At 48.8% G+C, this 16212-nt stretch overlaps 2 protein-coding genes across 10 annotated transcripts in view; one reads left to right on the top strand and one right to left on the bottom strand.

Annotated features, from left to right (window-relative positions):
• Positions 1-9796, bottom strand: part of STAG3 (stromal antigen 3) — a 27732-nt gene extending 17936 nt beyond the window's left edge. For 5 of the 9 annotated variants that reach the window (XM_043915176.1, XM_043915174.1, XM_043915177.1 and 2 more), the window contains exons 1-8: positions 9072-9264; positions 7413-7601; positions 5795-5897; positions 5300-5413; positions 2387-2483; positions 1610-1686; positions 1113-1317; positions 554-705 (exon numbers count right to left, since the gene is read on the bottom strand). In XM_043915176.1, coding sequence (XP_043771111.1) covers positions 554-705; positions 1113-1317; positions 1610-1686; positions 2387-2483; positions 5300-5413; positions 5795-5897; positions 7413-7591 — 927 coding nt within the window. In that variant the 5' untranslated portion in view covers positions 7592-7601; positions 9072-9264. The other 4 variants (XM_043915171.1, XM_043915172.1, XM_043915173.1 and 1 more) reach the window with 4 other exon arrangements.
• GPC2 (glypican 2) lies at positions 9720-16192 on the top strand. Its single transcript, XM_043915208.1, has 10 exons — positions 9720-10065; positions 10729-10887; positions 11218-11540; positions 12342-12422; positions 13153-13315; positions 13567-13697; positions 13921-14070; positions 14161-14300; positions 14397-14569; positions 15328-16192. Exons 1-10 carry the CDS (start codon positions 9900-9902, stop codon positions 15570-15572), a joined length of 1731 nt encoding a protein of 576 aa, XP_043771143.1. The 5' UTR covers positions 9720-9899; the 3' UTR covers positions 15573-16192.
• The last annotated feature ends 20 nt before the right edge of the window (positions 16193-16212 follow it).

Here is a 16212-nt window from a genome sequence, read left to right on the forward strand (position 1 = left end):
TAGTCCTCACAAAAATAATTACCCCCTTTTGAAAGGAAAGGACACTGAAGCTTAGAGGTTATGTAAGGCCATGGAGCTAGTAGCTAACTGGAACAGAATTTAAATCCAGGAGTGAATGACAGGCCTGTGTCCTTTCCACTCCTTGAAAACTTGGCCTCCTCCACCAGCAGCTGGCCTCCCAGCACTCCTGCATACCATAACACTTGAGATGAAAGTCAGTACTTAATTCCTTGCACAAGATGCAGGCACAACACTTAAACACTTGTGATAATGAATGCAGACAAGAGAAACTGAGCAAAAGTGGAATTACAGAGAACTTTTAAAATTTACTCTAAACTAGAAATGCTCTCTTGAGCCCACATCCCAGAAACAAGCTGAACATACAATGACCTCTAACAGGATGGGTCTATTAAACTACTGCCAGACTCCATCATTCATAGTCTGAAAGCTTGCCTGGGCACTGTGCCTGGGAGAAGCTGGGGGACTGATAAGGTGCTGTGATAAGCAGTGGTGATGGAGGCGGGAGCAGAGCGGGAGGCGGGAAACGGCTCACCTCCCTGCGTTTCTCCAGCAGGCTCTCGAGCCGCTCAGGCGCTCTCTGTCCCGGTCCCTTGTTCCGTTCAGCCTCGTACTGACGCTGATTGTTGTCCTTGTGCAGGCTCAGCTGGAGGGCAACTCTTACCAGGGAGGTCATCAGCTTCATGGCTTTGAGTCAGTAAAAACAAGGTAAGAAAATCATTAAGTGAGAGGAGGGATGGTATGTTCAAAAAAGAAGAAAAAAGGGGCAGTGAAATAGAAAAGCTAGAGCAGGGTAACCCTAAAATCCCAAGACTCACTGTTCTGGAGTGGGCTTTTTCTCTCCCTCTTTTGGGCTTGTTTTAATCATTAGCCTGTTCTCAGTGAGCTCTGAGAAGCATGTTAAAGCTGAAAATGTCACAGTGATCCACCCCTTTTTACAATCCCACTAATGAGAAACTGGATGAAGGTTCAGGACAAAATAAGCATGACCTTGAAGTAAAGAGCTAGAATGCAGGCAGGAAAGAAGACCCAGGACTAGAGAACAGAGGGAAGTTCCCATGAGAGCATTTACAGAGTTAACAGTGACTGCTTACCAGCCAGGGTGCTAGTGTGACGGAAGGCACGGACCTGGGAGTCTGAGAGGCCAGTGAGCAGGGAGATGAGGTTGTCCATGGGGAAGCCATCATAGAGGAGGCTGTATTGGCACTGGTAGACCAATGTTCTCACAAATTCACAGAAGCTGCCCTGGAACTTCTTCCAGGATGGGCCTGAAGCTGTCAGAGGATAGTCTCCTGAATCCTAAAGAAGAGTTTATGAAAAAGATGGGAGAGTTACTACCAGGTCCATGGAGTCATAGGGACTGGATGTCAAAACCCAACCATATAGTAAAAAAAAAAAAAAAATGTATCTCTTATATCTTATTCTCAACTCTGTAGGCATATTCGGATAATGTGTATAGGTCCCTTTTGCTCCCAAGAAATTAAACCCCTCCTTTTAAAAGCTATCCTATTTCCCAGAATCGAAAAGAGGGTAATGGGCCTTGTATTTTGCAATAAGAGTGGCTAGAGGATCCTGGATAGTCGTCTTCCACCTCATTAAACTGCTCAGTTAGGTGCCGGATGATCTCTGAGTTAGACATCTTCTTGAACATCTCAGGGGTCACAGTGCCTGAGGAATGGAGGACATGAGGTACTTAGAAGGAAAACAACAGACACCATGACCATTTACATAAACATTTGAAGATGATCTTAAAAATATGCTGAAAAGAACTCAGGTAGGGAATCAGAAGACCTGAATCCTAGTCATAAATCTGCTACCATCTAACTGGAATATCTGATATAAGGCAACCTGTCTAGAAAACCCCAGGAAATCAAACAGCAAAAAACTACAGTTAAAAAAAAAACATTCCAAACAAAAAGAAAGCAAGAAAGCTATGCCAGGTTCTTATAATACAACCTGTAGTCTTATAACACTATCTGCCCCAGTAAATTAGGTCATGGCCTTTGGGGACCTGGGGCCACAGTTTCAGTAGAGAAATATGAGATGAAATGGCTGAGAAATAAGGGATAAGAAAATAAAAGATTACTTAGAGAAAAGAAAAGTCTGATGGTCCAAATCTGTAAACATCATCACATTAGTATGTTTATTTATTTTTCTCCAAAGCATTCTGTCTCCAAACCAATACATTTCATTACTGGATCACTTCCTATTTACCAATCAACAGTGTAGTTTATAGTAGTTAAATAAGGGAAACTTTTCTTACACTTTACCCTCTCTCTTTAGGAATGCCTAACCTCACTCATATTCATAAGAAAAAGTTTTATAAGAGAAAAAGGCTGGGGGTTAGAAAAGGGCGACGTTTCCTCACCTTTACACCCACAAGACCGGATGAAAAAGTTCACCAGCTCCAGGAAAGCTGCATCCTGGTCTTGCTTGTAGCTATCCAGCCACTCATCTACCAAAGACTAGGGAAACAGTGTGGATCATTTCTATTTCTGGCAATATGATAGACTAGAAATTCTGTATAAGCTTCCTAACTGAAGCATCTAAACTTCTGATTAAAATATTAAAAACATCTTTTAAAATGTACTACTAAATGAGAATGAAAGGTAGAATTCCATAAAAACAAAAATGGAAGTGAAGGTAGCAATTCCGGGAGATAAGCAAGCTGACTTTTGCTGAGGGTCTACTAAACCCCGGGAACCCTAACTTTCTGTCCAGATGGATGTATAGAATGTAGAGCACAGAAGACAAAGGCTAAAGGGCTTCCAAAGAGAGTAGTCTAAAAGGAGGCTCCTGCAAAGAGGCACACCTTCATGAAAGCAAGAATGAGAAATAAATTTACAGGTCAGAAGGGGAAGCAGGACAACAGCTTGTTATGACCTTAGTGTGCGGTAGAAGAAAAAAAGAATTGTTCCTTCAGAATTCATAACCATAAGCCAGTTCCCATATCTAGATTTGTAGTCCAGATCCACCTTACCAATAAAATCAGAATAATTTCAATCAGAATTTAATTAATAGTGATTCTTCAGACTTCCCTGGTGGTCCAGTGGTTAAGAATCCACCTGCCAATGCAGGGGACACGGGTTCAATCCCTAGTCTGGGAATATTCCACATGCCATGGGGCAAATAAACCTATGCATGCCACAACTATAGAAACCTGCACTCTACAGGCCGTGCTCTGCAACAAGAGAAGCCACCACAATGAAAAGCCTGCGCACCACAACTAAAGCACAGCCCCTGCTTGCCACCACTAGAGAAAGCCTGCACACAGCAACAACGACCCAGCACTGAAGACCCTGACAAAGACCCCAACAAAGAAACAAGACACTAAAACTAACAATTAGCAGAAAAACAGACAGAATTACATTCACAGGCTTCAAACACTGAAGTTATCACAGATTATAAAATTATTATTTCCATGATTAAATAAAAGAGAAGCTTGAAAATACAAGCAAAGAACAGTTAACTTTGGAAGGGGTCAAACAAAATGTGTAGAAGTGCAAAATATAATAAATAAAATTTGAAACTTCAATGAATGGATTAAAAACAGACTGGCTACAACACAACATGAGTGAAATAGAAGATTAAGTCAAAGAAAGTATAAAAAATGTAGCCCAGAGAGACAAATAAAAATAAGGACAAAAGTTATTAAGACATGGAGAATAGAGCGAGAATTTCTAATGATGTCTAATTGAATTCCAGAAGGGGATTAACAGAATGAGAAAGAGGCAACGTTGAAAAAGAATTCTGCATAGTTGTCAAAAGACACCAGTCCTCAGAGCCTGGAACCTAACTGATCTCAAGCATGAAAAGAAAAGTTTATACCTCTGAACATCCTATAATACATAAGAACACAAAAGCAAAACAGTCTTGAAAACTGTCAAGTAAAAAAAAAAAAATTACAAAGGACATGCATTTAACATTTACAAAAACATTTACAAGTTAGATGTGCACAAAAACAGTCCCAGCTGTATGTGGTTATTCAATTAAATCAAACATTAAAAATGTAGTTCCTCAGTCACACCAGCCGCATATCAAAAATCCATGTGTGGCTGGTGGACTACTGTACCAGACAACAGTGATACAGACATCTCCATCGTTAGAGACTGTTGTATTAGACAGTGCTTAGACTGATTGCTGACTTCCAATAGCAATACAGGAAATTAGAAGGAAGTGGAATAATCTTTTTAATATGCCAAGAGAAAAAAATCATCTTAGAATTTGATACCCAGCAACCTTTTGAGAACAAGGGTAAAAGACATTTTATACAAGCAAACAATGAGTTTGTTAATAAACTATTTAAAAGAAATTTTAAAACATAAACTTTGGACAGCAAGAGAATGATTCTGTGTGGAAGATTTCAGATTTGAAAGGAAATGATGCAACTAAGAGTTTGCATACTGCAAGGAAGATTGAAGATCCTGAGAGCCGCAACTAAGACCCAGCACAAATAAATACTTTTTAAAAGAAGAAATGATGAACAAAAAATGATTAAAATGTAGATAAGTATAAACAAACATTATTTAAAACAATGATGTCTACTTGGAAGAGAAGGAAAGGACAGAACTAAAACACTGCACAACAAACAGCATGTAAGGGGACTTCCCTGGCAGTCCAGTCATTAGGATTCCGCACTTCCACTGTATGGGGCATGGGTTCAGTCCCTGGTCAGGGAACTAAGATCCCGAAAGTCATTTGGCACTGCCAAAAAAAAAAAAAACCCAAACAGTATGTAAACTGTAAGGACTAACCGGAATTAAAACGTGCTTAGGTTCTTGTAGGAGATAAAACATTCAAAAGGAAAAAAGAGGAGGAAAGAGAAACAGAAAAGGCAGTATAAAGCAAAACCACATAAGATGGTACAAATAAATTGATATATATCAGTACTCACAATACATGTAAATCAATCAATCTTGTTAAAGGAGACATAGGCAGAATGGATAGGTATAATTGTCAAAGTGGAGCTAAAAGTGACAGGGGTGAACACGTTGCCACCCGAATCCAAGCTGCTTCTCTAAATTATCCAATGCCTTTCCTTGCCCCTTCCATCAATCAATAAAAGCAAGACCCACCCTCATCTGTGATACTATTAGGAAAGGAAAATTCCCCTTCATGCAAGATCTCCCTTACATCACTCTAAGGATTCACCCTGTGGCCTAATCTGCCTTTCTTGATACCAGTTATGTTCACTAAATCAAGTTTGTAGACATTTGTTATCATTCCACCCAACAAGGAATGCAATGGTATCAAGAAACAGAGGTCAGATACTCTGTTTTACCTGCATGTCACTTTTGGCACCTTTCACAGCATCAAAGAGATCACTGGCTGGTGGCTCTGACTCTTTCTGACCATGAGCATGTACTGTTCGGGACCTCTTCTTTGGAAGTTTTGCCTAGTTAGTATAAAGAAATCATGAATGTTTTTAAAAAGTAAAAGTGACATTAACACTTACTCTCATCAAAATCACAGTTAGGCTTAAGCTGCCAATTCCACAGCAGAATTTGAGTTACTGACTCAGCTTAGAAATCAAGGATTTTTATATTGTAAATTTTATTATTTTTAGCCTTATCTCCTTTTAAAAGTTCCTTAACCCCATTCCTGTTCCTCTATACACTAATAACTGTATTTTCCTCTCTTCAAAATCTGCCTTCTTTCTACTTCTGTCCCTTAATACTCTTTAAGCCCTGTCCTTTCATCAAACATATCACCTGAGCCTCTTCTAGGTTTTCTTTCACTGCTTCCCAGACCAGGTTCAAAAACAAAACTGACTCACTGGGGTTGGTTTGAGTGGCCGTTTTGCTGCTCTCTTCTTTCCATTTCGTCTCAAGCTGTCTTCGAAATCACTGCCTTCACCAGCTGACAAAGATTCACTATCCCTATGAAGGAGTGTGGTTCTGCTTAGATACAACACCCTAGTCCCTATATATAAAAGGGTAAATGAATTATAATTTCTCTAACTGTACACCCCTCTCCATGAGAAAAATATATTCAGATTTTAAGGAGAGATGAGCTGACTATTGCCAGGAAGTACAGACAATGTCTTAAAGGAAAACTTTCACTTAAAAGAAAACTTTCACTTAAAGAAAGCATTGGAAATGAAAAATGAGGCACTGAGGGAGATGAAGCACAACTCTTTCCTGCTGCTGCTGCTAAGTCGCTTCAGTCGTGTCCAACTCTATGCGACCCTATGGACAGTAGCCCGCCAGGCTCCTCTGTCCACAGGATTCTCTAGGCAAGAACACTGGAGTGGGTTGCCATTTCCTTCTCCAAGCTCTTTCCTAATATCCACATTAAAAAAAAAAAGATAAAGATATTCATGTAGGCAGTCAGGGGGATCACTGCTGTGTAGAGTAAAATTAGCATGGGTCAGGAAGTCGTATTTGATTAATACTAATACACAAACATTGGAAAAGACCCTGATGCTTGGAGGGTTTGCGGGCAGGAAGAGAAGGGGATGACAGAGGATGAGATGGCTGGATGGCATCACCGACTCGACGGACATGATTTGAGTGGACTCCAGGAGTTGGTAATAGACAGGGAGGCCTGGCGTGCTGCGATTCATGGGGTCACAAAGAGTTGGACACGAATGAGTGACTGAACTGAATACACAAACAGGAGATTATATATGTGCCTGGTGTTAAATTTCAGCCCTTAAATTCACCTCTTACTGACTAAAATGTACAAAATAAATATAACCTGGTCCTAAACAGCACAATGATTTAGAAGAGACCAATTAAAATTACCAGGGGATATTTTTATTACTATAACTGAAATATAAACTTTAAAAATGGTCAATCATTATGTTGTATATCTGAAACTTATTTAATATCAAACATCAACTATACCTCAATAAAAAAAATTACCAGGGGATAAATTAGACCTTGTATGAGACTTTTTTTCCTGGAAAGATTAAAAAAAAAAATTTTTTTTTTTAAACCCAAGATGTACTCTTAATAACCATCACAGAATAAGCTCATAAATGCCAACAGATAAGGACTTGTTTTTATAACCCCAAATGAAGGAATTACAGGACACCAACTAAAAAGGATATACTAGCTTTCTGGCACCAAATAAAGAACTCTTTCCCCTTTCCCCCATGTCTGGGCCCTTACCAGAGGCTGTCCCTGCTGAACATACAAACGTGTTCAAGAAAAGTTTAGACAAGATGGATGATGGATTTATAACAGGATGGATTATTCTTGACACTTCCAACACCTAGGGCAGCCGAAAGGCACCCAGCAGAACTGGGGGCAGGCGTGGGTCACTGTTTTGAACCAGCACAGCATCTCCTAGCTTTTCTATCACACATGTGTTGCCAGTTTGCTCGTTTGGAAAATGAAAATGGGAAAAACCTGAGGACGACGCAACCATTTCTCACCAACTCCACTCACCCCTCTGAATTCTGCTCCGAGTCCCGGTCATCGCAGGGCATAGCGACAGACACAGAAGAACTAGAAGAAGCAGACACGCTCCTCCGTCCAGCTGCTACAGCTCTGCGCAGCGGCGAGGACGCGTTGCTCGGGGAGGAGGAGCTCTGGTACCGGGAGGAGGACGACCGATGGGTGGGCATGGTGGTCCAGCTTCGGGAGAGAGGGAAGAGGGGGGAAGGCGTCCTGACCTATCACGTCTCCATTCCCAGCTCCAACGATCCCCCTTCTTTACATGGGAATGGCTCGAATTCAGGGAGTGGGGGGGGGTGCAAAATAAGAGGGATAATACACTGTAGATCAACTATACGTCAATTAAAAAAAAGAAAAGCACAGCTTTATGGATAAACCATAAAGGAAAAGAATTTTTTTTTTTTTTTTACAAAATGTGTATGTTTTGGACCTTTCCGTCGGGTCCAGTGGTTAAAACTTCACCTGCCAACGGGGGTAGGGGGTGGGCAATGGTTCCATCACTGGTCAGGGACCTAAGATCCCACATGCCTCCCAGCCAAAAAACCAAAACACAAAACAGAAGCAATACTGTTACCAATAAAGACTTCAAAAATGGGGCTTCCCTGGTGGCTCAGTGATAAAGAATCGGCCAGCCAGTGCAGGTGGCATGGGTTCCATCCCTGGTCGAGGAAGACCCCACATGCTGTGGAGCAACTAAACCCATGCCACAACTAAGGAACCTGTGCTCTAGATCCCAGTAGCCGCAACTACTAAAGCCCACTCGGCCTAGAGCCTGTGCTCCCCAACAAAACAAGCCACCGCAATGAGAAGCCCTGGTATCGCAACTAAAGAGTAGCCCCTGCTCGCCACAACTAGAGAAAAGCCTTGGCAGAAACAAAGGCTCAGCCAAAAATAAACAACGAATTATTTTTTTAAAGATTTCAAAAATAGTCCACGGCAAAAATAAAATGCATGTCTGTGTATAACTGAGTCACTCTGCTGTAGAGCAGAGATTGGCACATTGTAAATCGTTTTTTTTTTTCAATACGTAAAAAAAAAAAAAAAAAAGCTTAAAAAACGACCGAGAAGGTCCTGACCCAAGGCATCAGGGAGTTAAAGACGCCACTGCCCCAATGCCATCCTCGGGTTTGAAGGTGCTCCCCAAGTCTCAAGCAAGGCACACACTAGGGTAGTTAAAACACACCCTTCTCTTCCCCACGATTCAGAGGAGCCTGTGAAACGGAACCAGCTCCCACGGGGTAAACAAAAGACAAGAAAAATAAGAAAATAACCCCCCATCCCGCTACAGAAGCACATAAACTTCCATTTCTGCAAGGTTAGAACCTGCCCCCCACCCACCCACCCCCGACAAGGACCAGACTGGGACGCGCTTAACGATTTGGGTCTGGAGGCGCCATCAAAACCGGGCCGGAAACGCTGAAGGAGTCACGGAAAGCTCGCGTTCTCCACTTCTCCAGAGGAGAGGCTCTGTACCCCACCCTGGGCTACTTTATTTGGGTTACAGAGCCGTCTAACCGCTCGAGAGAGTGATTATCTGTCTTCCGGGGCTGGGATTCCTGGCCTCTGTGGAAGAAGCCATGGGGAGGGAGGGCTTCTCTCAGGGCTGGAGTGCGGGGGATGGCGAACGACTGGGTGAAAGGGGAGCCTCACTGTGACAGCCCGGGACAGCGACTTCTGGCCGAGCAGCGTTGAAGAAAAGTCACCGTCTCGGGTCCCTTAGGTCTCTGTGGTCACGCCCCCGTCCCTCTGGGTGGCAGACGAATCCAGAAAAACGCGGGAAAGCGCGAGCCCAACGGTTCGTCTCAGAGTTGCAAGTTGTCGCGAGACTTGAGCGTGTGCGAGCTCGTGCTTACCACGTTCTAGCCACGCCACTCCAGCAGCCTCGTGCGGCCACGAGCTCTCCAGCTTGCAGCCGTATCACGTGGGCTCCCGCGCGCTGGCCACCTGCTTTAACTCGGCTCCTCCTGACTCCTCCCCAGCCCGGCCCCTCTGTCCCCAAATTCCCCCTCCATTGGCTGGGCTTCACACTGCGCCCAGTAGTAACTCCTTTAATCTGGCTTCTCAACTACCATAGGCTGAGTTCCACTCAGGCCCCGCCTTTCGATGTAGATAGCCACGCCTCAGAGGAAGACCACACCCCTCCCCTAACCTCCCAGTCCTTCCGAGTCCCGCCCCGCGGCCGAGCTTCCCCAGTACATTGGCTTAATTTCTCCTTGACCCCGCCCCTAAACTCGGCTCTTTACCATTATTGGCGGGGCCCCGCCCCGGGCCCCGCCTCCTGTCCGGCTCCCCGCTCCCATTGTCTCGGCAGATGCCGCCTTGGTCCAGCGATCGTGCTCCCGGTCCACTTTTCGGAGGTCGCGCTGTTTCTCTGGCCGGCGGGACGGTCCTGTGGCAGAGAACCGGCTTTCTGAGTTCGGGCGGCTCTTCTTTCCTCCTTACGACCCACTTTGCGGTCCCAAGGTGGCAGCAGCAGCTATGTACGCGCTGCGCTCTCTTCTGCTTCTGCTGTTGCACCTCTGTCCCGGTCCTGGTCCTGGACCCGGTATCGAGGCAAAGGTCACCCGGAGTTGCACTGAGACCCGGCAGATTCTGGGGGCCCGGGGATATAGCTTAAGCGTACTCCCTCCCGCCCTGATCTCAGGTGAGGAGAAAGAGGGAGACTAGAGAATTGGGGGCGAGGGAGGGGGCGGGGGCCGGTCCTCCCCATCTCACAATAACTCTCTTCCCTTTCAGAGTGGCCGTTGTAATAATCTTTTCCTCTCACGGTAATAATGTCTCTTCTCCTCCGGAACTTCTTTATCAGGATCACAATAACACTCCCCTTCGCATAACAGCTCTCTTACTCCACCCTCACCCCAGGAATCCCTTTCTAGTAATTAGCAACCCCTCTGTGTTTCTTTCTTCACAGCCTAATTTGTTTCCCTCGCTATTAACATGAGTCCCTTGTATGGTAGTGCTTTCTTTCTTACCAGGTAACCCCACCCCTCCAAACCCCATTCTTCCCATTGAAACCATCCTGTATGTCCTTTGAGGCCTGGGGTGTGTGGTGTTAGGCAGGCTACCTGAGGACCCTCTGATAACTAAATTGGCCCACTCCTATTTGATCCCATGCCTAAAGGCAGTGCACTTGGGATGGGTGAGGGGACAATAGGGAAGGGGTAGGACCAGGTGGGAATGAGGTGGCAGACAATAGAAAAGAAACCAGACAGCTGGAAGAGAAAGGATGGCCCCCAGAGATGGTCAGGAGAAGGAAGGAATTTCACGACAGCACTTCCCACCATTCCTTTATGTCTCCTCTGTCCAGGTGAACACCTCCGGATTTGTCCCCAGGAGTACACTTGCTGTTCCAGTGAGATAGAGCAGAGGCTGACCTGGGAAACTGAGGCCACCTTCCGAGGCCTGGTGGAGGAGAATGGTTCCTTCTTGGTTCACACACTGGCTGCCCGACACAGAAAATTCGATGGTGAGGACCTGGTGTCCCCAAACCTGGCTTCATACCTTCTCTCTGAGCTCATGACCCCCACAAGCATCCTGTACCTACTCCTGACTTCTCCCAAAGGCACTCCAGCCCTGGTTTAGCCCCCACTTCCCCCACTCTGTGCTCTCTCAGGGTCCTGCCCCACATCCCCCCCCACCCCAGTCTGCCCAGACCTCTAAGGGTTACTTAATTTCTAACTCACTTGTCTTTTCTTTTTTCTCCCCATGCCCATTTCTTCCTGCCTCTACCTTTTCACTTTTCCATCCTTCTCTGGCTTCACCCCACCTCACACCTCTTTCTCTGCACTTGCCACAGAGGTTTTTCGGGAGATGCTCTCCTCAGCCGAGCACTCCCTGTCCATGCTTTTCCACCGCTCCTTCGGCCGCCTGTATGCCCAGCACACCCCCTTGTTCAGTGGTCTGTTCTCTCGGCTACGGGACTACTATGAGAGGTCCGGTGAGGGGTTAGATGATGCCTTGGTGGATTTCTGGGCTCAGCTCCTGGAGAAAATGTTCCCCCTGCTGCACCCACAGTACATCTTCTCCCCCGACTACCTGTTCTGCCTCACACGCCTGGCCTCTTCTGCTGATGACTCTCTGAAGCCTTTTGGGGACTCACCCCGCCGCCTCCGCCTGCAGGTGAGGGGCCCCAACGCCTGAGCTTCAGCCACCTTTGACCTAGTGACCTCTGAACTGTGTACCACTCACTTCCAACTCATTGACCCCCTTTTCATGCCTCAGTCGCCCCTGACCTGGTGATCCCTATCTTGAGCCCCAGTCACCTCTGCCTGACCCAGATCTCCTTGGTTTCCTTTGACTGGAGCCCCGCCCCCCAATTCTGTGTCCTAGTTTCATACTAGTGGTTGACCCACTCATCTGCTCTTGCTCCCCGCCCCCCTTTCTGACAACTCATCCCTATTCCCAATATCTTGACTTCCTCTGGTTCAGCTGTGTAGTGTGTGGGTTGCGAGTGTATTGAATGCCGATTCAACACTATCTAAGGATTTTCATTTATAGTATCTCATTTAATTGTCATAACTCTATGAAGTAGATGTTCACATTCCTATTTTACAAGATGAGAAAACTGAACCTTGAAGAGGTTAAGGTCTCAGAGCCAGTAAGGGGTGGAGCTAGGTTTCACACTCAGGTCTCCTGGCTTCAGGTTCAGCATTTGTTAAAATATAAGTCCCTTTATCTCCAAGTCCTGTAAAATGTAATCCTTCCACCTCTTCCCAAGCCCAGTTCCCCTTGGTCCTGCCAGACTCTGAATTCTTTGATCTTCTTGAACCTGCCTCCCAGAACCACCTAACATTCCTAATCACCCCAAGATAACCTACAAACCTTACCCCCACTGCTCATCCCTTTGGTGCAGTCTCTTGGCCCCAGTGTTGACTGACCCTCAACAGTCTGGTGATTTTTCTCACCTTTCCCTTCCTCCAGATAACCCGGGCCCTGGTGGCTGCCCGGGCCTTTGTCCAAGGCCTGGAGACTGGAAGAAATGTGGTCAGCGAAACACTTAAGGTTAGAAGGGGCTTGAGTATGGGTGGGGCCCAGGGAGGGAGAGGAAGTGGGAGAGGCCCCATGAAGAAGAGTCAGGGGCCAGCTGGCAGGAGAGGCCTGGCCTTCCCTTAGCAGCCGTGAAGCCCTGGCGTCCTGGGTAAATCAGGAAGACTGCAGTCTTTCTAGCATCATGACCCATGACTCCTCCCACCTCTGAGCCTCTTCTGCCCTCTGATGACTCTTACCCTCTGCCAGCCTCTCGAGACCTGCTCATCTCCACAGCCTCTCTGAGACTGGCCCACTGGCCCCCCTGGTTTTCTCCAGGGCCCCTCAGTGGCTCCCTCCTAGAGGCCAGATTCCTGGTTTGGCCTTCAAGGCCCTCTCTCGACTGCCCATTCTCTCTTTGGCCTCCCAGCCTTACTTCCTGCATCCTCATTCTCCCCTCAAACATGATGGGCTCACTCTTGTCCTTGAACCTTTTCTCAGGCCCCTCACTGCCCCCCTGGTCCATCTCTCTCAAGAAGCAGGATGTGCAACACCTGAGGAGCCTCCCTCCTCAGGTCTGGCGCAGTCCTGGGGTCACTCCTGCTGCCGCGTGGGGTCATCAACCCTAGAGGTTCACATCCAGCTCCACACTTAGAGCCTGGGAAGGGCAGGGTGGGGTATTTGATTTCTCTCTGTGCCCAGCACCAGGCTTGGCTGAGGGCAGCCAGTTGTTTGTGGATGACACAGCCCTGCTCTCTGCTCCCAGATGCCGCTGTCCGAAGGCTGCAAGCGGGCCGTGATGCGTCTGACAGGCTGCCCCCTTTGCCGGGGGGTCCCCTCGCTGCCACCCTGCCGGGGCTTCTGCCTCAACGTGGCCTATGGCTGTATCAGCAGCCAAGGACTGGATCCTGACTGGGGGCCCTATCTGGGTGAGGGGATTCAGGAAAGCCTGAGAGAGCTGTCTGTGTGGGGTGGGCAGGGTGGACTGGGGAGGGAGTGTTCAGCAATGCTGCGTGGAGAGGAGGAAGGGGGCTCTTCTCATGTCAGTTCTCCCCCCAATCTAAGACCTGCTGCTTGCCTCCAAGGCCTGGGTCAGGATTTGTGGGAACATCCCACTTCAGTGAGTATCTCCCTGGATAGCCCCTCATTTAACCCTTTCTCTGTCTTACCCTCTTTCAAGATGGTCTCCTGTTGCTGGCCGACAAGATCCAAGGCCCCTTTTCTTTTGAGCTCGCGGCCCAGTCCATTGGGGTGAAGATCTCAGAAGGCTTGATGCATTTGCAGGAAAACAGTGTAGGGGTGTCAGCCCAGGTACAGGGGCCACAAGAAGGGTGGGAGTGTCAGACTGGGAGTTGGCAGGAGAACAGGAGGGAGAAGCGTGGAGGGGAGGCCCTGGGGTGGGGGGACAGTGTGGGGTATTAGGGAGACACTGTAGGGTCTCTGGATAAACCGGGGTGTCAAGGACGTTTGGAGTGTTGGGGTGTGGGTTCTACCGCGGGATGACTGTGTGTGGGGTCTCTACCCGGTGCCGAAGGTATTCCAGGAATGCGGGAGCCCCCAGCCAGCGCGGGCTCGCGCCCGCCGTGCCCCAGCCCCAAGGGAGGACGTGGGTCGCTTCTGGTCCGCGGCGGTGGCGGAGGAGGAGCGGCCGACGACTGCTGCGGGCGCCAGCCTGCCCCGGCTGGTGAGTGGCGGGCGGCCGCGGCAGGGGCGCGAGCGCGGGGGACAGGGGCGCGCGCTCCATCTCCGCCCGGCCGGCTCTCTTTACGTCCAGGTGTGGGAGCTCCGCGAGCGTCTGGGCCGGGTGAGGGGCATCTGGGCCGGACTGCCCCAGACTGTGTGCGGGGACCCCCGCGTGGCGGCGGACCTCTCGCAGGAGGCGGCGCCTTGCTGGACCGGAGCTGGACCGGGCCGGTGAGAGCCGGGCGGTGGGCTGCGGGCGCGCGGGCGGGCGAGGCTGACTCCGGGGGCGGGGTGGGGCGGGAGCCTCCGGGGCTGCTCTGCTCGCAGGTACTTGTCGCCCGTGGTCGGCTCCCAGGCCGGGCAGCTCGACAACCCAGAGCTGGATGCAGAAGCTTCAAGCCCCGACCTCCAGACGCGGAGGCGGCGGCTGCAGCTCCGGGCCGCCACGACCAGGATGAAAGCGGCCGCCCTGGGACGCGACCTGGAGCTGGAGGACTGGGGTGAGACCCGAGAACACCGAGAGGACCTCGCTCCGCCCCGCTTTCCGCGATTGGACGCAGGCCAACCCGCAGCCCCGCCCCCTGCGTCTGTAGTCCCTCCCCTCGCGTCTCCGTTACCATTCATTCATTCACTCACGCAGTTCACACGCCTGTATTGAGCGCTTACCTCAAAGGTAGGGAGTGGAAGACCAATGAGAAGATCTCTACCCTTGATTTCACGGTCCCTTGGGGGAGACAGCAAAACATTCTTACAAAGCGGTGGGAAGCTCCCGAGGGTGGGCTGTGGGAAGAGATTGGGGAACACCGGCAATCCAGGGAGGCGGGGAAGTGGGGGTGCGGGTTCCACGGGGCTGGCTCCCCAAAGCAGAATTTGCCAGAGATGCAAGGCACTGACATACATTTTTTCCCCCTCTCCCCCACCGTCTCTCTTTGTCTCTCCTCCCCCACTCCTCTTCCGTCGGCTCGCTGCTTCCGTGTCCGTTTTCTCTGTCTTTTCCTGTTTATCCTCTCCCCATCTGTCTCTCTTTTTTTTCTGTCTCGTCTCTTCCTGTGTCTCGTTGCCTTGTTTCCATGTCTGTCTGATCTCTCTTCGCCTTCCTGTCACTCACTTTCTCCCTCCTCTCACCCTGCCTGCCCCTGCCCCAACCTCTGACTGTTTTTTCTCGAGTTCTTTTCCTCCCCGCCTGTGGCTGTTTCTTGCACCGTCTCACGCTGCCCCTCTTCACCATCCCTGTTTCCGATCCTCCCCCTCCCTCTAGAGGACGCTAGCGGCTCTGGAGAGGGACAACACTATGCAGATGACTGGATGGCTGGCGCAGCAGCTGTGGCCCCCCCAGCGCGAGCTCCTCGCCCTCCTCGAAGGGAAGGTGCAGGGGGCAAAGGAGGTGTCATTATCCGCCACAGCCAGGACCGGAGCAGGACTGGAGGGACATCTGTTGGTTGTCACACACAACCCCTCCTCATTCTCTTCCTCTCAGCGCTAGCCCTGCTTGGACCTCGATAACAGGGGAGGGGTGCCCTGGCATCGGGAGGGTTCATGGCCCTTCCCCTCCCCCGTCAGTTGGGTTGGGAGAGGAGTCGAAGGGGGCTGCAGAGAGGGTAGAGAGGGACGTTTTGGGTGAATGGCTGGGGCCCCAAATCCAGGAGATTTCCATTGGTGGGTTGGGGGGTGGGTGTTCACAATATTTATTTTTTCATTTGGTATCTGGGGAGGAAGGGCTGGGGGTATTTATTTAGGAAGGAGGTATGGTCTCTCCAACCCAGCCTCTATAGTTAGGTTGGTGGTGAGCCCCAACAGGGAAAAAGGAAGGAGTTTTAGAGTTTCAGTTGGGGGGTGGGTGTATTGAAAGAAGTTGAAAGTGGGATGGGTGCGGCACCCAGTCTCAGAAACTCAGAAATAGACAAAGCTGGGCGCTTATGGGATGCAGGGCAGGGGACTAAGATGTCAGGATCTATTGGCCTGGATTCTGTTGAGTTTTTCAGTATCACTTTCTTAAACTAAAATATCAACAAAAACCCACATCTCATGGTCTCTGCCATCCACATCCTTCACAGGCATCCCCATTTCATGTTTCAGTGTTCAACTCAGTGTTTATTCTGTAAATAAATGGCTAATTTGTTGGACCCGGTGTGTGACTTTCTGT

Source organism: Cervus elaphus, chromosome 10 (assembly GCF_910594005.1).
Source record: "Cervus elaphus chromosome 10, mCerEla1.1, whole genome shotgun sequence".
Taxonomy (NCBI): Eukaryota; Metazoa; Chordata; class Mammalia; order Artiodactyla; family Cervidae; genus Cervus; species Cervus elaphus.